Source organism: Cygnus olor, chromosome 14 (genome assembly GCF_009769625.2).
Source record: "Cygnus olor isolate bCygOlo1 chromosome 14, bCygOlo1.pri.v2, whole genome shotgun sequence".
In the NCBI taxonomy this organism is placed as follows: domain Eukaryota; kingdom Metazoa; phylum Chordata; class Aves; order Anseriformes; family Anatidae; genus Cygnus; species Cygnus olor.
Genome location: NC_049182.1, coordinates 14,584,963 through 14,610,037, shown reverse-complemented (window position 1 = coordinate 14,610,037; position 25,075 = coordinate 14,584,963). Strand labels below are relative to the sequence as shown.

Sequence of the window (25,075 nt, the reverse complement as noted above, 5' to 3'; positions counted from 1 at the left end):
ACTACCCCCACGAGGACTGATGGCTGGCAGAAGGATCCTTAAGGCATTGCCTGAGGCTGGGGAAGGTTTCTGGTGGGGAGTCGCCAGAATCGACTGCAGACATGGTGCAAGTTCACCGCTGATGGGGAAGTTGTGTTAGGCAGGACATTATTGTCACTTGCAGATGCTACTGAATTGGAAGCCATTGCAACACCAATGAAGACAGAAATTTAAAAGGTATCGATGATAGTTACTCAAATGAGCAGAGCGTGTGCTAAGAGGTGATTAATTTTAGAAAAAGCAAAGAGCAAGGGAGCGCTTCTGCAGGAAGCCTGCCACACCTGACGCTGACAGGGAGGAGAAAGCCTGGGGGCAGAAATGCTGCTGGTGGGTGTCTCACTGCAGAGCAAATCCTCTTTATCTGCATTCGTGGCCATGGAAAAGCGATTGTCATGTGGGGCTCTGTGCCTGCAATATCCCTGTCTGCACTGGGCGTTACTGCCCCTACGGAGGGCCTTGGCCTGTCCCAGCGCCAGGGTCAGCAGCACGGCGAGGGCAGGCGCTCGCTTGGGTTTGCGGCATTTCCCCTCTCCGAACCCGCACCGATCCGTGGCTCGGCAGAAGGGTGTGGGGTTCTGGCTTTGGGGTTTACGGCAAAGGTCTCCCTCGCCTCCACAGCTGAGTGGCAAATTCAGACTAAGCTGATGTTCTCTGGACACATACATGCAGCAGTGCCGTGACACAGCCGAGGACTGCAGGCTTGCAGTAGGTACTGCCCGCGAGTCGTAGGGGATGTTGCTTACAGGTGCTGTGCTCAGAATGGCCCCGTTCTTTGTCCTTAAACTATTAAGTGGTTTTTCTTATTTCCAGTTCTTCCTTTCCCCGTCGTCACGATAACAAACTTCCTTTTGCTCGACCTGGAGTCAATACCAGAGCATGTGTTAGTGCGCGCTGCCAGTAGTCGTTACAGGATAGCCGTGCGTATTGAGGCATCGATTCGCTTTATTAACGTGAACATCAACAGCATTGCGGATACCTAACTCTGCCCCACAAGGACCTGGTGGGTATTGTTGTTTGCTGCTGGTGTCCATCAAAATTCAAATTTGTTTCTGGTCTATTTTAAGGTTACTTTTCCCACAGTTTTTTAGCTTGTGTTCAGTGAAGTGCTCGTGAAACTTTTCTGATCTGATACATGCAAGCTTAAGTTGGAAACAGCTGATAAACCTTACCATGAACATGGGACTGTGATCATGCTGTCCTGAAATACTTTAACCAAACCTGCTAATTGCAAAATAGAGGCTTCTGATAAAGAAAAAAAAAAGGCAATCTGGATTTTTAAAATGTGTATAAGCAGCAAGTTAAAAGAAAATCTCTTTTAAAAGAATATGGCAATACTGAAATTGTCAATTGTGAAACTTCGTGTTTCACACACAGGTATAAATGTTTGAATTTTGTTGTTGTTTTTATCATTCAGACTTTGTTAGTCACTCATTGTGTAAAGCCAACTGAGAACCTGGGTTATCCCGTGTGACTCTCAGGTACTGCAAGGTAGTGCTTACACTCTGGAAGCTCATGCAAAAATCAGGAAAAAATGAAAACCTGTATTTTCATGGCAATCGGATGATTAAATCCAACACGATTTTGACCTTTCTCTGCTTCCTTCATGTGCTACCCATGTAGTTTGTGTTCTGGTTACTGAAGTTTGGAGATGAATTCAGTGGAAATAAGTAAATAGACAGTCGAAGTTAGGCACGTCCCAGTCCTCGTGCCCCGTGGTATACTTGGGCAGAGGGTGAAATCTCCGTGTGTTCGCAGCAGCACGAGGTAACCTGCCCGCATCCAGACGTGACCGCGTCTGGCGCTGGCTGCAGGTGCTGGGCACTGCCGAGCTGCTTTCCTGACTGCACGGAGCGGGTATTTGCCTTTTCCTTCGGTGGCTGCTGGTGATTAAACTTCTAATCAACCACAGCGTTCCTGGAAGATTTTAATTACATTTGCTCTTTCTAGGCTGTTTTGATATCAAATGAACTTCTAAAAAGCCACAGTCGTCTTCCACGGAACTAAAACCAAATTGACATTCTGCCGTGCAGTCTCGAGCTGACATTTCCCCCAGCAGAGGAGCAGCTCCATCAGTGCAGTGCTCTGAGCCCCGGGCAGCACCCGAGCCCCAGAGCCGTCTGAGCATGGGGAGGGGTGCTGTGGGGGGCTGGAGGTGCTGCTGCCCTGCTGCTGCCCTCCTGAAGCATTGTGCAAAGCGCTGGGCGGCTCGCCTGAAGATCTCTGTCACGAGGACGGGGATGGTTAAGCAGAGATGAATTTGCACGCACGGTATGGTGGGTGAATAGCGTGGGTTTTCCTGCGGAGCTTTCACACTGGGTTATTGTACCAAACCCAGGTGCCTGCGATGCTGAAGCTGGTGCTATTGTGCTGCTGGTTCTTGTGTGTTTTGATCCTCTATTGAATGATATTTGAGAGAAATCTTCCCGATTCTGTACAGTCCTGACCCTTGGCACTGTTCCTGGAGGAGAGTACAAACTGTGTGCAGCACTGCTGCACCTCGCAGCAGCGTGGCCTCAGGTCCCGAAATAAAAGAAGCCAACCGTGCAAGGATGTGTGTTAACAGGATATTAGCAGCAGCACACCAAAGGAGCTGGGCTGGAGTCTTTTGTAGTGTAGTTCCCAAACTGTGTTTATTTGCAAACATACCTGACTCAAAAGAGCCCTGGAGCAGGGGTGTACCAGCAGTGTGCCTCACCGGAGTGCTGCCCTGCTGGGTTCTCGTCCTCCGCTCGAGCCAGTTGTATTGTCCAAGGGCTGTAACACAAATACATGGCCAGATTTGGATCGCCCACATTTTCTGGCTACCAGAATTGTGGATTTTGGGGTTCCTCTGCTGAGGCAAAATGTCCTCTGCCTTTTGAGACCGGATAGGTTGTAGAGGGGGCTGGCGTCAGTCAGACCTCTCTGGCTTTGCAGTTTGCTTCCCCCTTCTATTTCACAAGTCCTGAAAACTGTCTGTCAGCAACACAGTTGTTCGGGGAGAAGAAACTTGCTGTAGGTCTGAGTGTTTGCTGAAGGTATAAGTTCAGCCTCAGCTGGGTGTACGCACAGCCCGCCTTGCTGCTGAGGTGGATAAAATGCCAGAGCTGCACTGCCCCACTGGCAGCTTATTTAATCCTCTGCTTCTGCAAAGTCTTAAATAAATATTATTCTTTTTTTTTTTATGTGAAGGTCTTAATATTTGTTTTTAAAGAGTTTTCAGCTGGATTGTAGTACGAAGCCCCCTGGCGAATGGTGGCTTTGTGGCATGTCGGCTCGAAGTGCAGGACGAGGAGGCTGCCGCGCACGAGGTGTCTGATCCTGCAGGCACAGGACCAGGTGGCTGGGGAGGTCCTGGCCTCCTGCCCGCCCGCCGCCCGTGTGCTGGCAGCACCGGGGTTTGTCTGCGCTGGCCGCGGGCAGCAGCCTCCTGCTGTCTCCCTTCCATGCCCCCGGGCTGCCGGGGCACAGGGACTGTGCGTAAACGGCCCCATAAAAGCGGTGAGATGAAGTGTTTTACTTTGTGACGGGTGACCCAAGATTGTTTAGTTTTTGCAGACGTGGCAGGCTTTGTGCGCATGCGGTGAGGAATGCCTGTCTGTCAGCTACTTGCTGATGTCAGCTTGGTCTGGGTACGTGCCGAGAGAAGTAACCCCACTGCTGCATTCAAAGCCAAGCTGCAGAAAACACAGGTGGCAGCTTGCAGACCAGGGGAGCAGAGCTCCCAGCCAACCTGCAGGAGTGGTCCTACCCTCCTTGATATGTTCATTCCAGCATCCCCACGCCTACAGCAGTTGTCAGCTCATAATCAACAAGTTTGGATATTTTGCAATTAAATCGCTAATAAGCTTTAATACTACAGGAAATAAAAGTTCTGTTGGTCTGCTTTACTGGTTTGCTCGATAGCTCGCCAGTGGTGGAATAAATGTGAGCTGCAGCACTTAACTAGATTGGAGGAAAATGGCATTAGTGGCAAAATAATAAAAGGGAAGTGTTAATTGCAGGGAATAATTGCGGTACATCTGAAGTTGCTTTTTATCTTCCTCAAAGTAGAGATGGAGCCGTGATACAGGATCTAGTTAAAGTCTTTCCACCTCCTGAGGGAAACAATTAGAAAATATTACAACAAAAATAGCTCTTTGAATCCTTTGGCGTCACCATCATTAAATACAAAATGACAGTAAAGATTTGATTATGGGTGCAGTCGGGACTGCAGGGTCAGAACATCTCCCTGGGAGGAGAAGTCCCACTCCTCTACCCAAAAAGGGTTTTGCTCATCTCCTTTCCTGAAGCACGCCCATGTAAATTGTCCTGTGGGCTATGTTTTCATTGCAGAGTTAACCTGAGCCATCCCCACTTGTATTAATTAGTACGGAATTAATTTAGCTTGTGTGCGAGTTGCTACACCACAAACTAATGTTTGAGTCACGCTGTGTAAATACATTAGCAGCTGGTGAGTTGTGTTAACTTGAGCTCCTGGTTGTAATCCCTGGCAGGCTAATAAAGCTCTGTTTCAGGCATGGAAATTAAAGGGGATTTTAGGCGTCCTTTGGAATTGAATTTGAAGTAGAGGTAATGGTGTTTGATCGCGGGAATTCGAAAACAAGCCCCAGGACACCTTGGTGCTCAGGATGCCCAGGTGAGGCATGCAGGAGCCCAGGGCTGCGCACAGCCAAGGGGCCCCAGGGGAGTTCATCAGGTGCTGGGGAAACCATTCTCAAATACTTGCTCTCTCAAATCACTCCAGATACCCACATCTCACTTCTTCAATAAAGACATCAGTTCAAAAAGAATAGAGTGTTCTAAGAGGCATTTTCTTAACATCCATTAGGTCTAAAATGAAGTTGCCATCTCTTTTGTATCTATACTAATAGTTGAAAAATGCTTTTATTTATTTTTACCCCAACAGTTCTTTAGTTTGTCTGTTTTAGAGGTACTTGTCAGTAAATCCTTATTCTCTTGGCTCCAGAAGCACTGGCCAAGAACTCTCTTTGAAAGTACCAGGCTGATGGAATTGCAATTACCATGGCAGGGATAAATGCAATTCAGTACAGAATCTGTTCAGGTTTCTACCCAGAATTGCTCTGTACCTTTGAGTTATAGGTAACCACACATTTAAAAGGATAGCTCACTAATCTCTGCAGTTTTTTTGAACCATCGTGAAGATTCAGACTCCAGTAACAGCTTCACAGAGGTTCGGGTGAGTGGAGGCATCAGATGTAATTACAAAAGAAGGATCAGAGGACCAAAGAACAAAGCTGAGCACAATGTCGGAAAGCAGTGCAAAGGAAAGCTGGGGTAAGAAAAGATTGCAGATGAAGTTAAATAACTTGCAATTTTTCAGGTACAAAAGGAACAAGAGGTCGCTAAAAAATTCAGCAGGGCTTCAAGAAGCAATTCATTGACACAAGCAGCAGCCGCTTCTAAGGATTTGATGAATTCTTAGCCTTGGTGCTCACCTGGCAAGGTGGAGGACAGAAGCCAGCAAGATAGAAATCTTCCAGGAGGAGGGGAGAAAATGCTTGAGGACATGAAGCTCACCCAGGATGAGCCAGAAAGTGATGAGCCTATGATTCCTGCCAGAGCCAGGGTAACAGCATCCAGAAGACACAGCTGTATCCCCAGTACCTCCAAATTCACATCAAGTGATGCTTCATCAACCTCGAGTGGGCCAAAGGATCAAATCATTTCATAAAAAAAAAAAAAAAAAAAAGTATTTTTAACACTTCTCTGCTGGTTTTTGTTTCAGTCAGTATAAGCATTCTGTCTTACACTCCACAACAAAGAGCGTATGAGCTCTTTGTGTAAAATAGTTTTCTCATCTGTAGTTAAAATCTCTGCCCTCACTGCCCCTGAATTTCAGTAACTTGATCCGAAGGAGAGATTTTCTGCCCATCACTAAGGCAGCACGCCCCTTCTCAGGTGACTGCATAGCGTGGCTCAGCACATCTTACACGTGACATCCCTGTCTGGAAGCTATTGCTGTTGGCTTGGGTTTACTGATGGCATAATTTCAAACGCTTGCGCTGCTGGTGATGCCTCTTGATTTTGTCTGGACAAGCCATTTTCACCTGTAAATACTTATGTTATGCTAATCCACACCTTGTTAATATATTTAGTGTCAATTAGCATAAGCAAGGTTGCTGAATGCCATAATTTAAATGCTAGGCACAGCTATTTTGCCTGTGACAGGAAGGTATGAAAAATAATTTTCACAAATATTTGTAATCAAGAAACACTGGAGAAATTGCTTCTGAATGGCTATATAACAAGCAGAACACGAGTCCCAGCGTTTCAGATGGATGGCACATCGCTCCTCTAACTAGCGTGGGGCTGCAGACGGGAAGGTTTGCGTGTTCGCCAGCATGAAAAGAAATGAAGTTATGAGGAATGCTTTTCATTACTCATTTTTATTTTTTCCTTGCGCTATAAAATGCATCACGTTGTAGCTTTATAAGCTCCACGCTGCGGAGCTGCTGTGCAAAGTGGAGATGAGCAGAAAAGTCCCTTTGGGCTCGGCTCTTATCTCCAGCTGAGGATGCCAGCACCAGCCCGGGGCTCTGGGAGGAATTTGGGGGAGCTCTGGTTTGATAGAAGCACCCAAGTGCCCAAATACCATGCAGGAGGATTTGAAATCAGCACCGTGGGCAGGAGCACAGGCTGGCTCCTGTGGCCCTGGACAGAGCTGAGCAGGAGGTGGCAGAGGAGGGAAAGGGACGCAGGGTGCTGCTGCTGGTCTCATAAGAAAGGAAGGGGAAGCAGCTTAGTGCTGAAGAGTTGTGGTTAGGATCTATACGTCGTCCTGTTCCCGGTGTGGAGAAGGGTTAAACTTTTAACTCACCTTCACGGCACAGACAGCTCCTTCAGGTGTTTGGGGCCAGGAACTGACTGTGCCTACAGCACTGTGGATGTGCAGCCATGGAAATGGACCTGTGTTTTCGGGATCTGGTGATAGGAGCACTTGTGCAAGTACTCTCGTAGCTGGGGTCTGCCTGCAGCTGTGCCTATACATGCATTTTTCTACGTCCAGTTTCTAGAACAATGGTTACCCGTGTATTTGTGTCTGTCGGGTATTTGGGAAAGTGTAATCTAAATTTCAGTTTGGGATCCAAGTCTTTAACTTCATGTACAGCAAGGATAACTAAGAGCTTGTTTTGTTGCCCAAAAATGCACGTTTTGAGTGTATGTTGAAAATTTGTGGCAAATATATATATATATATTATGCTTGACTTTTGTGTAGCATTTGTTCAAATTTCAGTGGTTTATGAAAACATCATTGTGAATTCTCCCAAAATTTATTCTGGTAGAAAAGGGCCAGTCATGGTGCACCAGAGATCTTTTTTTTTTTTTTTTCCTCCTTCCCTTCCCATGTCATTAGAAATAATTCCTGGTTATTACATGACATTTCTTTGTTTAGATTGTCAGCCCTGTATTGGAAGGACAGGAAAGGTCAGCGCATCCTGGTAGGTGTTTTATTGTAAGTGGCCGGGTAAGCCTCAGATTTATGTTCCTGGAGCTCTCTGATATCCTGAGCAGGAACAAAGAATGACTTTTTTTGAGTGGTTTGGACTGCTGGATCTTGCAGCGGTGAAGCCAGGGACTCCTCTAACATCAGAAGCGGCAGAACTATATTCCTTTTTTTTTTTTTTCTAAGTGCTGTTAGGTGAATTTAGATTTTTTTTGATCTTTACATGTGAAAGGCAGGCAAGTGTTAGACTTTGACATCTGGACTCATCAAAGAGAAGACAGTGTCTATTTCAGTTTTTTAAATGGTCCTGTAGTCTGGAAGTCGATGGGAGAATGGTATCCTCATCCACAACACCGTGCCGTGCTTGTCCGGGTTTGCATATCGCACCTGAAGCCAATGGTGCCCACCTCTCTGCCTCCCTCCCTGCCCAAGGTGACGTATGGTCACTGTCAGGGTGCTGTGCTCTGGGGGCTCCCCTGAGGATGAAGTCTGCAAGGGTTAGGAGGCAGTGGTTGGGGTCTTGGCTCCTCTGGGGACCCCGCAGAGCTGGGACCATGCTCAGATTGTCCATGTCTGGGGGCTGCTTTATGCCAGGTGCTTTTTAACCTAGATGATTGAAATCTTGATGACAATCTTCACAGCTGAAAAAGAGGATTGCTGAAGATTTGTTTGCTATCAGATGGATTTTAATTTTTTTGCTGTCACTCCATTGGCAAGAATCTAATCAGAAACAAAGAATAAGTCTTCTGCAGAAGCCATGCTGAGGGGACCTGGAAAGAAAACCAAAGGCTGCCCGAAATTTAGTGACCTGCATCTGACGAGAAGTCGTTCATCAGCTCCAGCAGCAAGTTGCCAAGGCCATAGTTGGTCAGGTTTGTAATCCAAGCTCCCACCCCGCACAGATGGGCAGCAGGCATTTTGCTGAAAAGGGGATCTGGAGGAAAGTTCCTCACTTATCCCTTGTCCAGCACAGAAACCAAACATGGGTGTATTTGCAAGAATACAAATCAGGTCAGACAATAAAAGGCTGATAATGTGTTTGCTGCTCTGGATGCTTGGTTTGCTTAAAGACGAGTACCCGTTCCTGGGGGGTGTGCAGGCTGCGATCCTTTGTGTAGGGAGCCCCACATAACAAATAGCCTGACTTTGTGTGCGAATTGCACTCCTCCAGTCTGGGTGAACCTCATGGGCTGCTCTGAGCTGCAGAAGCATGCTCTGGACACTGTCAGAGGGAGAAAAACAGCAAAAATAACCTTCCAGTTTCCTTCACATGCAAAACCCACTGGCAAAATAAAAAATAAAATCCCCTCTGGCCTGAAGCTGAATTTGGGTCCATTGGCTTTAGTCAGGGTTATCGTGTGCACCAGGGCGCTGCCAACAGTGGGACTCGGTGCTGTGTCCACCCTGCTACTGGTACCTCTTGAACTGGAATAGTTTTAATTAGTTAATGAGACCAGAGAGTATCTTGATTGCTGTATTGGACAGAATTTGAATGCAGCTATCACTGATGGTGTGATTTCGGAAGCACTTCAGCTTTCAAGACGCAAGTTGTTATAGACTTGTAATAACAATAACTCAGTCCAGCAGCCAGCACTACAGGACCGGCGTGCGTCCCTTTATTGGAAGCATTCTTCATCTGCTGCAACCTTAGTTCTCTTGCTTAAATGAAGTTCAGATGGAGTTATAGATGGCAATACACATCGGTACTGTGTGGAGAAACCCGTTACGGGGACACTGCTGTTACTCCCCCAAAGCAGGGGAGAACTGCAAAACGCCGAGACCTCCAAACTTGTCATGATAGTTGGAGTACCTTAACTGGATATTTTTCACATCGTAATTTTGCATTGTAGTTCCACGTGATGATGCACCAGCATGCACATGAAAACTAGCTGCGTTTCTAAAGGCTGTTTCCCAACCAGGCTGTGCTTTCCCTTTGGCAGAAGAAGGTCGGCTGCTCCCTTACTGTGCACTGGCTGTGGGAACATGAAGTAGGGAGCATGAAGTTGCTGTTCCATAGTAGTGGGCCTGAACCCTTCCCTGGGCAGGTGTTGTCCCTGCTCCTGCAGGAGAGCAGTGGCAGCGGGTGGCCTGAGCAGCGTCGGAGGTCAGCCAGCATCCCCAGTCCTCAGGGAGCGCTGCAAACGCTGCTGCTGCTGGAGACCGCAGGGTTTGGCTTCCGTCGTGATTTCAGGATTTCATCAATCCTGGACGCGTTTACTGTAAGTGAAAAATATCAGTGATTTTAACTATTTGGGAACTATACGAAATAACAATTTTTCCCTCTGAACACCACTGTTCGAACCCTGTTTTGCCCCTGGGTCCCGTGGTAAGGAGGTTTCAGTCTAAAGATCCCCCGCTATTAGACTGCATTCTTAGTCACCCCCAATCCTGCTTTATTTACATTTACTTGTAAATTTTACATTTACTTGTATATGTAAGCTGGAGTCTGATCCTTCTGGTGCAATTTAGGCTTCATTTTAATTTGGTAAATGACTTCAGTGTATTAACTGCTGGCAGTAATCACTGTGCATGTCACAGACCTTGAGGTTTCCATAGGGACGATGTGATTCCCCATGATTGCTTGCATAGATGCTGGTAAACCACTGTCCTGCTCGCATCTGAAATTTGTTACTAACCTTCCTTTCGTTGGGGGTTTGCTGGAGCTGTAGCAGGGTGTAGGACACAATCTGCCGTTAGCTGCCTATTAGGCAGATGCCAGATCCCAGCTTCAAAACCCGTTTATGCCCAGTGCACATCAGAGCCTGCTCCATCTCGCATCAAACTCGTGCAGTTCAATACGTGTTAGCAGTGAATCAAAATATTCCCAGGCGATCTGCTAGACTGATGCTCGTGTACTGAGGGGCATCTTTATATCAAAGAGAAACTCGTTTTCCTGCAAGCAGCTTGTACAGGTGGAGGGAGCATCAGAAGATGTGCACTTAAGAGGATGGAAAAGGAACCAAGGCGTAAACCTGGCTGTTTGGTGCACAGGATGCTGTGAGTTTGGGAGGTGTTGCTGCTCACCTTATCTTAATGAAATTTGCCAAGCTAATCTCCATTTTAATGGGTTGTTTTATCCGGCTTCAAACAGCAAACACTTCATGGGAATAGTCCTATTGTTTTTTTCTAGCAGGGAAGATTGCAACACAGAACATGAAATCCTGTATCTTCATTAAGGAAGCCGTGCTTCTAAAATCATGAAACAATGCGGCGAATGTTTTGTGTCCTTTTGGTTAAAGCGTGTTGTTGTTAATGATGAGAAAATGACAAGTTGTGACTTTGGGTGAGCCCAAGGTCACCAGGGAGCCCCTGTGCCCGCTGTGCATCCCTGCCCATTCGGCGCGAAGCGGTGCGGGTGCACAAAGCAACGGCCGCCTTGTTGAGCTGGTTCTCCACTGATGTGATTTAACTCGACACGAGCTGAACTTACCTGGGGGTATCTCATGGCTGCCCTTGCTCTCTTTTACAAGACTCTGTGGTGAGAAGTGAAATGTGAAACAGAAATAGATGGTTAGCTATCACCGTTAGTTCCACGGTGGTATTGTGGAATTCAGTGACCTGAATTACATGTGGGTAGTTTGGCACATTTCCTTGAAGTGCTCTAAAGCAAATGGAAAGGAGAGATCTGAGATCATCTGAATGTTTGCTCTTCCCTCTTCTCCTCCCTAAAGCAAACTCGTTGACTGTAGAATTGTTTGGAGGCAATTTATCAGTCATCCGTGGAAATACAGAATAATTAAAATTTGCTTTTTCTCTTTCAACAAGGCCTCTTGGACCATTATCCTGAGAAAGAAACGAAACTGGCTGTTAACCCAGATTGACATTTATTGTTCACATTCTTTATACGGTTTTGACATATTCTCTTTAATGCTCCTGGGAACAAAACAGCCTTGAGTTCCCGTCTGTCACTCAGCCTGCTTATTTTGTACGTTTGCAGAGCGTGGGGATGATGCTGGGTGCACAGGGATGATGGAGCATGCACGTGCCCAGCACCGGTGTTGTCTGTCCCAGCTGCTGGAGAGGTGTCCTTGTCACCACGTACATGGCTGGGACACGGTTCCCCTTTGGTCACAACTTATGTGTCTGTGAACAACGTTCACAGAGGCTGCCAATGTGATCAAATGCTTATATGTTAAGGGAAAAAGGCTGTGTGAGCTCTGGTTCTGTGCGTGCACCTGGCACCGGGTGCTGGCCGCTCGGTGTTGCAGAGTTTCTAGCAGCAGCAGCAGCAGCGTTTGGTCACTGTCACTGCTGCCAGTGCCACGCGGGGACGGTGGCACGATGCTGCCTGGTGGCTGCGTTATCGTGGGCCCCTCACGTCGGCCCATCTCGATCGGCCTCGGAGGGACGCGGCAGGCTGCAGCTCCAGCACTGTGCCCTGGCCTCCCTCCTGCAGAAGGAAAAATCTGGGGGGGTTTCTGTCGCTGCCAACCACCAAAATTCCCTTCAGAAGCCCTCGTTGTCCTTGTGAGAGGTGCCGTGACACGCCAGGCTTACATCAGCACCCTGCTCTTCTTGGTGCGGCGCCCTGGGGCTCAGCCTCCCTCCGTGTCCCCCAGGCCTTCCTCCCGCAGACAGCACTGCAGTTTCTCCTGTGCGGATTTCATAATGTTGAAAGGCAAGGCTTCACTCGGCACGATTTTCAAACAGATTTCATGGGGTAACGGATGGTTTTCATTACTGAGATGTGAGCTGCTTCGTCCTCAGGCACTATGGTAAGGGCAGCGTGCGAGCAGAAGGCCGCAGTTCGGCCCCAGAGCGCCTCCCCTGGCCTCCTCCGGCTCCACAGCCTTGTGCCGGGCCTGACCCCGGGCCTTCCTCCCCTCCCGATGGGTGCTTCTGTGAAATCCTCCCAGCACCTGAGGTCTGGTGGCCACCCCCGCAGGGCTCAGCACCACCGCCTGCTGGCAGGGCCCTGCCCCACGCTCCCCTCGCTCCCCCACGCTGGTTCATGTTGTACTGGGGATATTCTCTCCCTGTTTACAGAAGAAATAATCCAGCCAGAGGTACCAAACGGTATCTGCCTCGCGTTTTGTTGAAGTTGTCACTGGGAACGTGAAGCATTCCCTTCCCCAGCTCTCTGTTTGCCAGGGTGACGTCCTTAGGGCAAGCAGTAGGTGTGCTCTGCGGAGTCCTGCTCCGTTTTATTACTAAACCCGAGACGAACCAACAGACAATAATGGAGTTTTATTTCCAGCCCTTCTGTGCTGCCTCACCTAGGCAGAACAGCACCTCCATCTTTCTGTTCCGCTGCTCCTGGAGAACACACGCGGGCCTGGTTGTTCTTCTGCAGCCCCCAGCTCGCCTGGTGCTCTCCAGGAGCGGGACCGAGGCAGAGCAGGGACGCCTGCCCTCTGCGTTTCGGGAAGGGCTTGGCTGCTTGCTCCGAGCAGCAGGGGGCAAAATGCCAGCCCCGCTCTCTGCTTTCTTTCTCAGGGCCCTAACGAAGAGGAGCAGCCCCGATTGCTCCAGCCTCGGTGCCCGGCTTTGTGTTCTCCGTTCGGTGGCATTAGGTGACAGTAGCATTTTTATTTTTATTTTTTAAATTTGGTTTTGCGTAGCTTTATTTGCTCTAGTCTGGAAAGCAGGTGGCTTTCTAACACTTCAGTTACTTTTGTCAGTGCCATATTTACATGGAAATCTAGATGATCCCCAAGCTTCAAGCCTCACCTATTCCATCTGATTTCTCGGCATTATTATTCACTGGCTTTCATGTCATAAAAAATACATTTCCATCAAAATGAAAGGGAGGACCTCTACCTTTTGAGATCTGGCAAAACTAACTAGCAGGAGAATTTGCTTTGGGCCTGTGGAGGTGCAGTAATGAATCTTTTAATAGCTGTTCTGCTGCCTTGTCCTTACAGAGAGCAAAATGAGTTCTTTGAAAACATCCCCGTTTATTATAATTGCTCATGAGTGGAGGAGAAGAGGGTGAATTTAGACTCGTCTTGCGTTGCTGCTGGTCTGGAAGAAACATTTCTTAAAAAAATAAAAAATAGGTTTGGGGGAGAAAAAAAAAAAGCCAACAACATGCATGGTAAATTCCTACTGAAAATCTAGAGTAGGAAGACCCAGTACATCCTTATATTGACAAAAAGGCAAGTGAAGGATCCCCAAAGGTCTCCAAATACGTTTTACAAGTATAGACCAGCAAAAAATGACCCCATCTTGGTCTGTCTGTGATTGAACTGGTTTCCCAGGGGCAGAGCAGGTCATCCCACACTGCTCCCAGGTTCCCCTCTTGGTCTTTGGGATGGCTGGGTTTGGTGGAAGAACGTCTCTTAGCTTTCTGTCTTCCTGCTTCAAGCTGGGACAACTTCAGGCAGCTAGTGATAACGTATTTCTCGTTAACACACACTTTATACGTTCTGGGTAGTGGAATTGAAGCCTTAGCAGTCTAATCAAGGAAGTATTTTTAATAATTGCAGAGAAATAAAGATAAGGAAAAGAAAGACCACCACTGTAGCAGATGTGGTACACTCCCCCTTCTCCTGCTCCTCCGAGCCCTAAGGCGTCCCTTGGGGGGGCTGCATTACGGGGGCTGTCAGCATCCCACGCTCTGTGCACATGGTCCCAATCAGTGGTGGTGGTTTCTTCCTCCTCTCCAGGGTCCAGTGAAGTTCAGAGAGATGCTCAGCATTTGCACCTCTGGGCCATGTCTGAATTGCCCTGGGTTCTGGTCTGGGGAGCCCTGGGCTTGGGGTCAGGCGGCGCGCTCGGCAGAGGATGTGCTGGCACAGAAAGCCGAGGGCAGCAACTGGTTAAAAATTTGCTAAGCAACAGAAACTCTCATTTCATCCTCTTAGGAAAGGAACATTTCTCCTCTTGCTTTTGATTTTTTTTTCCTCCCAGATAGCCAATTCTCCACGTCTCGTGTTTTAAAAACCAGAGAGAGCTGGAGGAGAGGGCAAAAGCCCCCGGGCAGCTCTCGCGGTGCGCAGGCAGCATCTGCAAGGGGGCTGCCAGATGACTGCCCAGCCGATCGACGCACGATTCCCATCTCCTGCTCCCCCCAGCTGCCCAGCCTTGTGGAGGAACCCACAGGAGCGCCTGTGCTGCTGGGGACCCGTGCCCGGAGGAGGTTTTGGGCCAGAGGGGTAACTGGGCTGGTGTCGGGGGGTCCAAACTGCGAACATCTGTCCAAGCTCAGCTCAGTGGGCACCACTGAAAGCAGGAGTCCTGGCGTTTCTGTACCAGAGCTCATGCGGCAGCCCAGCTCCCTGGCTGCTCCTCGCATGTTCTCTGCTGCTCGCCCAAAGGGCTCTGGCTGTGGATAGGCTAAAGCCAAACGGAGCTGCCCAGGCAGGCAGAAAATGCCCTCTGCTTTAGCTGAAGTACTCTTCATTGGTTAGATGTTAAACGTTTCCCTGGGACAAGTTCTAGTTACTGGGATATGAGAGGTGAAATTCCTGAAATTTTATATAGAAAGCAACTCCGGTCAGCACTGCTTAGTTCTCATACCTAAAATACCCAGAAGGGAAAAGGAATTAGTAATGTTCATCTTTTTTAGGCTTTTTAAAGCAGAACTTACTTAAAGCAGACCACTCCAAGTGAAGAGCTGCAGAATGAAGGACAAGGGCTTGCCCTAAACAGGCACTTTGCTGATTTTGGGTTGCTGTTAGACAAATGCTGTTAGACAGTGCTGTCCTTTGGGAGACCAAAAGAAAAAAAAAAAAAAAAAAGAAAAAAAAGAAAACCATCAAGAACGCATTTCACTGATGACCGGGGGTTTAAAACCTGGGTATTTCAGAGAAGGCAGTTGATAAGCCAAAGGATGTGGCCCTGGTACCGTGCTTAGAGAAGGTGGTTCATCCTGGTCCAAATTTCTGCCTGGTGGAAGAACCCCACCGTCTCCATCTTCATTGCTACACATACCGCAGGAACACCAGAGATGCATAGCCAGGACAGGTCTACCACAAGTGTGACCCAGCTCCATCCTGCCCCAGTTCCTGTGGGGCCGACCTGCAGCAGTGCCGTGCCGCTCCCTGCGGGGAGCTGCTACACGTACCTGTATGGGAGCTGCTGAACGGTACTGTGCGGTATGCAGCAATGGTACAGTGAAGGAATGGGGTTTAATTGCTGGCAGCCAATGGTGATAATTAGCAGTGTGCCGTGGGACACGTCAGCCCTGCAGCCTTGGTTTGGGTTTGGCACAATGTGTATGGCCACGTCCTCGGTTGGCCCAGCGCCTGTCCACTGGGGTTGGGCCCCGGCCCTCTGGGAAACTATCCTGGGGAACCGTGGGTGGGTTTAGGCAGAGGTAAAGCACGAAGTCAGTGTGCATCCAGCTGTGCAGGCAGGTGCTGGAGGATTGCAGGCAGATTGGGCCAGGAAGGAGCCAAAATCCCTGCAGCCTTAGGTGTCAGCCTGCGCTGGGGAGCAGGCAGCGGAGCTCTGGAGCCTGGCTCCTGACTTCGAGCACTGGAAACAAACACCGGGGTGCAGCCAGGCTTGGTGCAGTGCGTTATCTTCTTCCCCCAAGCTGCTTTTGGTCCTACGATAGCAGCTCTTATGACGCTGGTGGAGCAACCCGCGCAGCCGGAACCGGGCATTTCACCACCCCAGGTGGAGCTCAGTTGTCCTCTGACCTGTAGGGAAACACCGTGGAAGACATTCAGCTCCCGGGTAGGGGTGGCCATCAGCATTTACTGCATCTCGAGCACGTGTTATCTCCTAGGTTGATAAATCTGGATGGTCACCTTTGGAGAAGAAAATTCCTGCTTGCTGTGTCACATACACTGATTCATTAGTGTTTATGATGCTTCTGTTTCCCAGGGATCCTGATTTTTGGCTGTGAGAGAGAAAACAGCAGCTTGTGAACTCGTGGTCTGGGACTCCACTCGCTTGCCCAGACACAGATACGGTCTCTTCTCTTGTCCCCGTTCTTGCATATTTTAGTCATACAACCAGAAATGCATGTAGTGGTTTATTCCCATGATTTCATAGGGATCTGTCAATATTGGTTTCTAGCCAAGACAAATCTTTTTTTTTCTTTTTCTTTCAAGTCTCAAAGAAAAGTGAATATCCATACTTGCCCTCCGCCTCCATATTCCATGCTGCTTCAAGTAAACAACAGCACAGCATCAGGGCTGCAATTTTATCTTCCAAAATTACTTTTTCCTAGGTGTCTCACCATATGGGCAGCCAGATCTGTCGCTCCCAGTCCAAGCTCCCTCTGCGTGGCTGGGATCCAGTGGGATCCAACTCCTGAAGCCACTTTCCGGGTGGTTTTGCTGCATTATCTCCTCGTAACTCGAGTGGCAGCCACGCCCCTGGGGTTCCCCCATGTCGGCCACCTCCGGTCAGCCTCCAGCCTTGCCTGCCTGCAGGAACCCCAAGAACGGAGGTTTTCCACGTGTCCTGCAGCCCATCGAATAGTTCATTGCGTAAACACAAACCATGAATGAACTAGGTGATGTGTGCGTTTAGATAAAAAGCAGCCTAGTCCCATGGAGGCGCTGGGTGCCCTGGGGAGGTGACGGCAGCCTGAGGCCCCCAGCCCAAGGGGCCAGGGAAGGCGGCCAGCCTGGGGGGGACATAGCCCCATCCAGGCCACCCTGCCCCGTGGTGACCAAGGCGCTTTGCTACAAAGCTGCTGGGTTTTGGTTTGGGACTTGGGCATCCGAGTGAGATGGATCCTCAGAAGAAGTCCGATTGCTGTATATTGAGTTGTAAAACAGGGAAACAAAATGCATCTTGTGCAATGCTGTAGTCTTTTGCAAGTGGAAACTACGTGAAAGCTATTTGCTGATATGCACAAGGGAGGTAAATGCACCTGTGCATGCCAGGAGAGCGTTGCTGGCCGTGTGAGAGCAGGAGGCAGCGCAAGGCTTCTCTCCGGGGAGAGTGGAGCTTTGCAGCTTCTGGTTTTGGGGCTCTGGAGGATGAATTTGATAAAATTGTCCTCTAAAGTTAGAGGAAACCTGTTGAGAGACGTGCTTTGGTCTCTGGTGTGGGAACGAGGTTCTTCAGACAAATACACAGATGCTGCCTTAATCGAACTCACCGTGAGCAACGAGCAAATTAATTCTGGTTCTGACAGCTGCCTCGCTGCCTTTAACTCCTTCCCTACCCGAGCCCCTCCTGTCCCCACCTTCTGAGAAAACATAATGAGGTGTATAACAGGTATGTTCAAATACCAACTGAATAAAACCCAGGGAATTGTCCAACTCCTTTGAGCCACCAGTTGTTTGCAGGGTTTTGTTTCATCAGTTCACTGCTTTAAAATCCCTCAAAGGGATGTGTCCGTACTTCGCAGGGAAATAAGTTATTGACAACATTGTGCGTGCCTCTGGTGTGCGAGAAAGTGTGCAAAGCAAAGGGATAGTGGAGGAAGGCTCTATCCGTTTTCCCACATAGCTCTTTATTTTTTTAATCCTCGACTCTAGCTCTGGAGACCATCGTTAGAGATCGCCAGCTCCTACCTTTCTGTCAGACTCTTAATTAGCAGAGCACGCAGCCCAGGCAGCTGGGGCTTTGACGGCTGGCTCGCCGGCGCTTCCCGCGCGGAAGGGTCCCATTCATTCAGAATTGGTGCTGAGCCCAAAGCCCTGGCTCCCCCCGCGCCCCTCACCATGTCTCCAGGACTCTGCTTTAGCATTCGCTGGAAGAGATGCATTGACGCTCTCCCCGTAGACCTCCAGGCTGCTGGTTGGAGCCATAAGGGAACGGGAGGAAGAATTAGCCTGTGTGTTTATGTGGCTGTGCTCCAGTAAATATTTTGATGCATCTGCTGCCAGCTCTGGTCTGAGGGAATCTACCTAGCATTTAAATTTTGATGGGGAGCTGTTTTGAATAATAACAGTGCAGCCGGCTGTGAGTCAGTGCATGTGTGTTGACTTAAAAAAAAAAAGAAAAAAAAAAAAAAAAAGCCCTCAAAGCTTAACGCTTGCTGAACGCCGAGCTGCAGTGCTTTGCTTTTTCCCTCCTCCTTTCTTCTTTTCTTTCTTCTCTTGACTTCCTCTATTTTGTTTTGTTCTGGTGGGCATTTCACATAGATTTTGTTCGCTGGCAGTGGGAGAGGGGGGAGTGAGAAGAATCGGAAAAACCCCAGCCAAAATAAATCCTCCCCAAAAACTCACAAGTAGCTCTTGCGATGGGTGCTGTAATGGGTACGTTCTCCTCTCTACAAACAAAACAAAGAAGACCATCAAAAGGTAAGACCTCCTGTTTTGCTTTTCTTGCCTCTTCTGTATATTTGCTAGGAGAAAAATGTATATTGGGAAGGGAGGAGAAAATGAACATGTGCCACTTGCGAGTAGCCCAGCAGTGTTTATGTGAGGTGTAATTTGCAGAGGAGAGGCGAGTGGGATGTGAGGTGGTGGAGGAAATGAGTGGGTATGAGGATATTGCTGTGGAGGGGCTTTGGAGGTGAAAACCATCTGAAATCTGTAATCCTTCACCCAGGCATGTACGAGGAGGAGAAACTCAGTGGCTCCATATGCAGAGCACTTGCAGAAGAGACCTGTTTATTCCCAAATCCCATGCTTTGTAAATCCACTGAGGAGGGAATAACATGTAGCCACACGGCAAATCCTTCCCACTACCTTGTGGTTTCTTTCTGCGAAAGTATTGTTAGAGGCAGTGTTGTATATTCAGTAATCCAACACCAAGTGTGCAGTGCTAATGATGTGTGTTTTATGAAGATTGTCAAGAGGAAAAAAATATTAGGATATCTTCAGAAGGAAGGGGAGGAGGAGAAGCTCATGAAAAGCATGAGAAAGCAAGCAGCAATCGCAGGGATTTTAATCCTTAAGTCCATAAATGCTGGCTGCAAAATGCTGATTTTTCAAGAGGTCTGGTTTGTGTAGTATTTGCTTGAGCTCTGCTCCATTTCTTTCAGGGTTAATTCAGAAATTCCAGGGTGCTGCTGAGCAGAAAGTTGAAAGCACTGTGGGGGGCTCATCTGTACAATACAGAATGAGTATTGTTTAGAAAGCGACAAAAAGGCAGACCCTGGAACTTTGGCAAGTCTTTCTGCTATTTGGAAATGTTGCCTGCCAGAGCGTCTGCATTTACCAGTCTGCCAGTATTTTTCGGGTAGGTCTCTATTTCCACTGGGTCCGTTGCTCAGCTGTACGTATGCTTTTTAATTGAAAGTTGGTATGGATTTTCTATCAATTTAAAAGAAAAAAAGTCTGAGGAAATCTCAAACATCAAGTAATTGCTGTGAGGAGAAATGGAGAAGGGCTGTGCAAGGGGTTTGATCACCTAAGTTTGTGAGCAGGTGTAAAATTCCATGTTCCTGGTGCGAGGCAAGCGGTTGACCTGGCAGGGTACAATTTACAGCAGTGCGTGTGTGCCTGCTTTACAGTTCATTTTTTTGTGCTATTTATAATGCAACCACAATTGTACAGCTGCCTGGGATGTTTGGTACTGTCTGTGCTACAAGCCGAGCAGTACGGTTGTCTATGCACCGCGTCGCACGTGTCGCCGCCGGGGTCGCGCTGAGGCACGGCGAGGTGGCTGAGCTCAGTGCCATGGGCATGTCGGCCACCGTGACACCACGGAGCATCCCATGCCCTTCTCAGAAATCTGCAGGCTGCGTCTGGTTTACGCTAAGCGTAGCTCATTTTTGGCTGAATGTATCCATTCCCTACTACTTTGTTGTCGTGAGATTGGCTCTACTCTCTAGTGGATGGAGGAAATTGCTTATTGTTGGAGTTCGTGAGCAGTAAAAACCCAGCATCTGGTCACACGTTTTACCATTTACAGGGGGATTCAATCTTGCTGATGCCTGCTGGCAGTGGTTGTTCAGCTATATTTATCAAAACCCGTGTTCCAGGAGTTATCTCCTCTTGGCTCTGATGTGTTATCTGTGTGTTGTTGCTGATTAGTAGGACACTTGGTTGGAGCGAGAAAGTTGGAAGAAATTCCTTTGATTTTCCAGGATACTTTCAAAGCCAGTAGAGAATTTCACACCTTTTAGTCACTATTTTCCTGGCCGACAGGAGCTTTACAGAGCAGCACTGCTGGTTTCAGCCAACTTCAGCCAGCTGCAGATGTTCCTCTAGACCCGGTACCCAGAGGAGGTCCCAGATCTCCAGGAGAGGCCGAGACGTGTGCTGCATGTGCCTCCGGGCTGCCTGGTATATTTTATGCTGGATGTGGGCACTTCAGCTTCTCGACAACCAAACAATAACGTGCTGGGTTTGAGTGCAGTTCTTTGCCTGTGAGCTCAACAGAATAAGTCCATCACCACTATGCCTCTGGTTTCAGTTTAGGTATAGCGTGATGGATGCTGTAGTGTTGCCCACCTGTCCCTTCACTTGCAAAGGTTCCCTTCAAGAAAACCAGTCCCTTCCCCTGTTCAGATTGGTGGAAGTGGTTAAAATATGATCAGGATGAGTTTAGGCACTGGCTTTTCCAGAGACTCTTGTTTTCTGCAGACCACATAGACTCAGAGAATGCATCAGGTTGGAAGGGACCTCTGGAGGTCTGTAGACAACTTCTTTCAACCCCTGACCATCCTGGTGGCCCCGGCTGGCCCATGCTCCTGTGTCCCCGTGTCCTTGCACTGGGGAGCCCCGGGCTGGCTGTGACACTTGGGATGTGCTATCCCAAGCATGAGCAGCAGGGCAGGCTTGCTCGTGCTGCCCGCACTGCGCCCTGCCTTCTCTGCCGTGTCATGGTGCCAGCGGTGCCCACGTATAACTGCTCCCTTGGATATCGCTGTGTCCATCTTTTAGTAGGGGAAGTGTTTGTTAGCTATTCCACTGTTTCATTCCCTGTTATCTAGTGTTTGGTTTTAGTATGTTTACCCATGTGTTTATTTGAATATTTCAGGATTTATCTAGGAACTAAATACTGCTGCAAAAATGAGAGCCTGAAGAAACCATTGTAACAGGGCTAGATCCACACCTCTGCAAATACTCTGTAATCTTAGTAAATGTGTGCTCTTCTAAGTAGCTTGAAGACCATTTGTGTAGCCTTGTCTAGCTAAGCAGCTCCCACGTGTGTCTTAGGCTGTTTTGGTGTAATACACTAAAAGCAAAACACATACGTGTGTCCTGGTTTAAGAACAGGTGAAAGAAGCAGGTGATGTCCAAAGCCCAGAGTTTTCCAAGAAGGGCTGATGTCCATGGGCAGGTGGTGGGTGCTGGCAAAGGGGGCTGAGGTGCTCTCTGCTGAGCCCATCAAATTTTGGCACAGGAGAATACTTCACTTGAGCTGCTGCCCCGTGCACTTTGTTCGGGACTGTGGCTGTGGGACTGCTGGCTCATTTGGTCATTGCAGCTGGGAGCAGTAAGGGTTTTCATAGCACAGCTCAAAAGTACAAGATTTATTCCTTGCTTTAATGGAAATGGGGACTCTGAATCAGTAAAGGTGGTGGAAACTGCCTTCAGGTCAAGAGCAGTGATCCTTCAAGCATAAGACCTTTTCTCCTGGAGTGGACAGTGTTGTTTGTAAAGGAGCTCGTGCCTTTGGCTTGAACATGACAAATTAATTCAATATAATGGGGTGTTTTGTCTAGACAGGTTATGAGCCATGTGGCCTTTCCTGTGGGATAAAGATTTCTGCTTCCAGGACTTGTGTTCCTATCAGCAGAGCTGCAGAAGCTTTCCCTGGTTGCAGGAGTGTCTCTAGATTGTCTATGAGATTTGTGACGTTTGCTTCGATAGGGGCTCGCAGCAGTTCCATGGATTTGTACGTTTCCTTAGAAGTTATTTCCTCTGACCTCCAAAACTGGTGGCATTTTAATTTCATTCACTGTTGGGTTTCTTCTTGTCTGACTTTTCCAGCTTTTTAAGTTGGCCTAATAAAAGGTAGCACCTCTTTCTCCCAAGTCTTCTTGCTTCTCTTGTGTCATTGGATTGATGAAGCATTGCAGCCTTCGTGGGGCCCAGTGGGGCCAGGCTGAGGTCCTGGGGGACGAGTTGGCCATGAGCCACCAGCATGTCCTCCCCACGCTGGCATTGCTGCCACCTTCCAAACTCCAAGGTGGAAGGTTTGGGGATGCTGGGGGTGGTAAGAGCCACTGAACTCAGTGTGCACCAAACCCCGGCGATGCCCGGAGGACTGCCCGGCCTGCTCCTAGTACATTGGCAGTTAGCACTAGATACAAGATTAAGATGGACATGAGAATTTCAAGTTGCTTGTATATCCTCCAGCAAACATAAGTAATAAAACAGTAAATGAGTTAGGGGAAAAAAAGAAAAGAAAAAAAAAAAAAACACCATCAAACCGACAAGCAATGCTAAAAAGCAGAGGGCCAGCACAGCAGATAACGCACCGCACAAATGCATTCTCTGTTTTCAGCTAGCTGCCGAAATAGAGATTTCTCATGTATTTGTACAGTCTGCAGCCAATCGTAACCAAATTGGTGCCTAGAATCAGCCCTTTCCATATTTGTCATGGAAACGTTCAGATTAGCAGATTGTTCAAGCAGGGTGAATTTCTTGTTTCGACTGCCTGCCGTACTCCCCGCGTGCGGCGGGGATGTTTGCACTTCCACTTGTGGGCAAATTCAATTCCAATAGAAGAGACCAGTCGAAGAGTAAGGGATTAGCTGTGTTTGCTCTTTCTTTTCTCACTCCCATCCCCAAAGAAAGTGAAATATAACTCAGATATTTCCCAGTACCTGAATCTTGTTGGCCATAGGCTGCAGGCCCCAGCTCTTACCCTGGTTACACCAGCAGAAAGCACCGGTGTTGCTGAACGCGAGTAACCGTATTTTGATCCTACACCAAGCTATCAAGAGGATAACTGAGAGGATAGCTATAGGTGAGTTTTGCAAGAGCTAACAGCATGAATTCACTTCATTAAGATGGCAGTTGAATAGATGTGCCATTTTTCTGGTGACCAATTTTGAATTAGTTTTGAAGTGAAGGTTGATTTGATATGGCTCACTGTCCAAAGGCATCAGATTCAGTGTCTCACCAGCCATATTTTTCTCTGCCTTACTTACCAGGAAACCATTAAACGTTGCTCAACAAGTCAGTTGAGAATATCTGACTTCAGTCCTAGGATTCCTGCCCATGGGGATGCTGTTTCAGGTCCCTGCATTAGACTAACCTGGTTCCTTGCCAGAGGGAGAACAATGGGTTCAGTGATGGTGCGGGGACTTGGTCCTGTGCAGCCCTACACCTGCAGCTGCCAAGTGGAGTGATGGATCTGGGTAGGGGAGCTGCCCTGACATTTACTTTGCCTGGTATGTACCATTACAAAGTAAGTTTTGGTAAGCTGTTTGCAGCAGCTTTATGCTCAATGGGCCTTTGAAATTTGTCTGAGAGCAGCAACAGACTTGTCTTTATCCCTCGGAAGTCTGTTCAGGTTGGGCAGAAAGAAAAGCTTTGAAAGTTGCCTTTCTCTTGCTTCTGTTTCTGCGAGAAACTCGACAGCCTGCTGCTGCTGGGGTTGAAGGTGTGTGACCCAAAGACCTGGACTGAGCAGCCATGGGTCCTGGGTGTTTTACTAACGGGGAAAGGTCTACGTTTCCCTCCCGTTTACCTCCTCGAGCAGGGGCAGCTCCGTTCTGTGCTCGGCAGCCCTGTGCTGCAGGTGCTGGAGGGAATGAAAGAACTGCCTGGTTTCGCTTCTCTTCGCTGTGCCCCAGGGCCAATAGACTGTGCTGACACAGCATTTTGTCTCACCGGTCTTTTCTGGTCATCACCTGCTGCAGCCCGACGGGCAGGTCAGGTATGCAGTCATTGTGCTGAAAGCTGAGGGTTTGGTAGCAGCAGCTTTTTCCACCGAATTATCTTTGTAACAAGTGTTTAAAGCAGCACTCAGTAACAAAACTGTGTGATGTAAGCACTCAGAAACAATTTGGAAAAATCCTGATGATCAATATGCGTTCATCAGAGTACCCTGCTTCGCTGGGAGCTGCGGGACCCCAGCCTAGGTAGGGCGTCCAGACCTGCGACTGCTTCTTGGCTCTGCTCCCCCAGCGTGCAGCCCCCATTTCTTCAGCTCTGGTTCAGTGGCTTGCTCTAAGAGCCTTCTCTCACTGTTTCCTGTTTGCTTCCCTATAAACTCAGCTCCTGGCAGCCAGGGACAGTGATCCCAAATAGCTGGTCTTAAGGGCGGATAGCCCTGATTACATTAAATTAAACTCTGCGTGTCCCTGATTGCTTCCCACAGGCGTCCAGTGCCTGCCTGCAATGCTGTAGTGTGCCCAGCTTGGAGGTATGGTGTAAAGAGCAGTGGGTGGAGGGAAGCACATGCCGTAGTGCGTTGTACAGTGTGGTGCGTTACACGCGTGTGCTTGTTCCCTGCCTTTGGGCACGGTTACTTTGGGCCACTCAAATGCAGTGCAGCCACGCAGAGCCTTGAAAATCCCACTGCAAAAGAGCTGATTAGAGACAGTGGCTTTGCATGGCAGTAGACTGCAGCACTTTGAACTTTTTTTGTTTCTTAGTAATCCAGAGGAGTGAAATAGGCAATATTTTCCAAGCTAAGATGTGCAGCCTTGGTGATCTTTATCCAACCTTTATCCTCACCAGTTCTTCCAGTGTGAATTACTGGGTGTCTGTGCGACAGCTGGAACGAGCAGTGAGAAGCACTTTGATTTTGAGTGGAAATATTTAACTATGTAGATGTGAAAGCTTGGGGCTTAATATTGAGCACAGGTTTTGGCCCACTCTCAGC

The 25,075-nt window shown here is 48.4% G+C and overlaps 1 protein-coding gene and 1 long non-coding RNA gene across 7 annotated transcripts in view; both read left to right on the top strand.

The window, feature by feature from the left end:
• KCNIP1 (potassium voltage-gated channel interacting protein 1) overlaps positions 1-25,075 on the top strand; it is a 376,078-nt gene that overhangs the window by 117,825 nt on the left and 233,178 nt on the right. For 2 of the 6 annotated variants that reach the window (XM_040573628.1, XM_040573624.1), the window contains exon 1: positions 18,348-18,642. The exons of the other annotated variants lie outside the window; for them this stretch is intronic. In XM_040573628.1, coding sequence (XP_040429562.1) covers positions 18,582-18,642 — 61 coding nt within the window. In that variant the 5' untranslated portion in view covers positions 18,348-18,581. Of the gene's footprint in view, positions 1-18,347; positions 18,643-25,075 lie in introns of those variants that run through there. 6 annotated transcript variants of the gene reach the window in all.
• Positions 374-5,461, top strand: LOC121077956. Its single transcript, XR_005824387.1, has 2 exons — positions 374-1,039; positions 5,363-5,461. It is a non-coding gene; the product is annotated as an uncharacterized LOC121077956 (long non-coding RNA).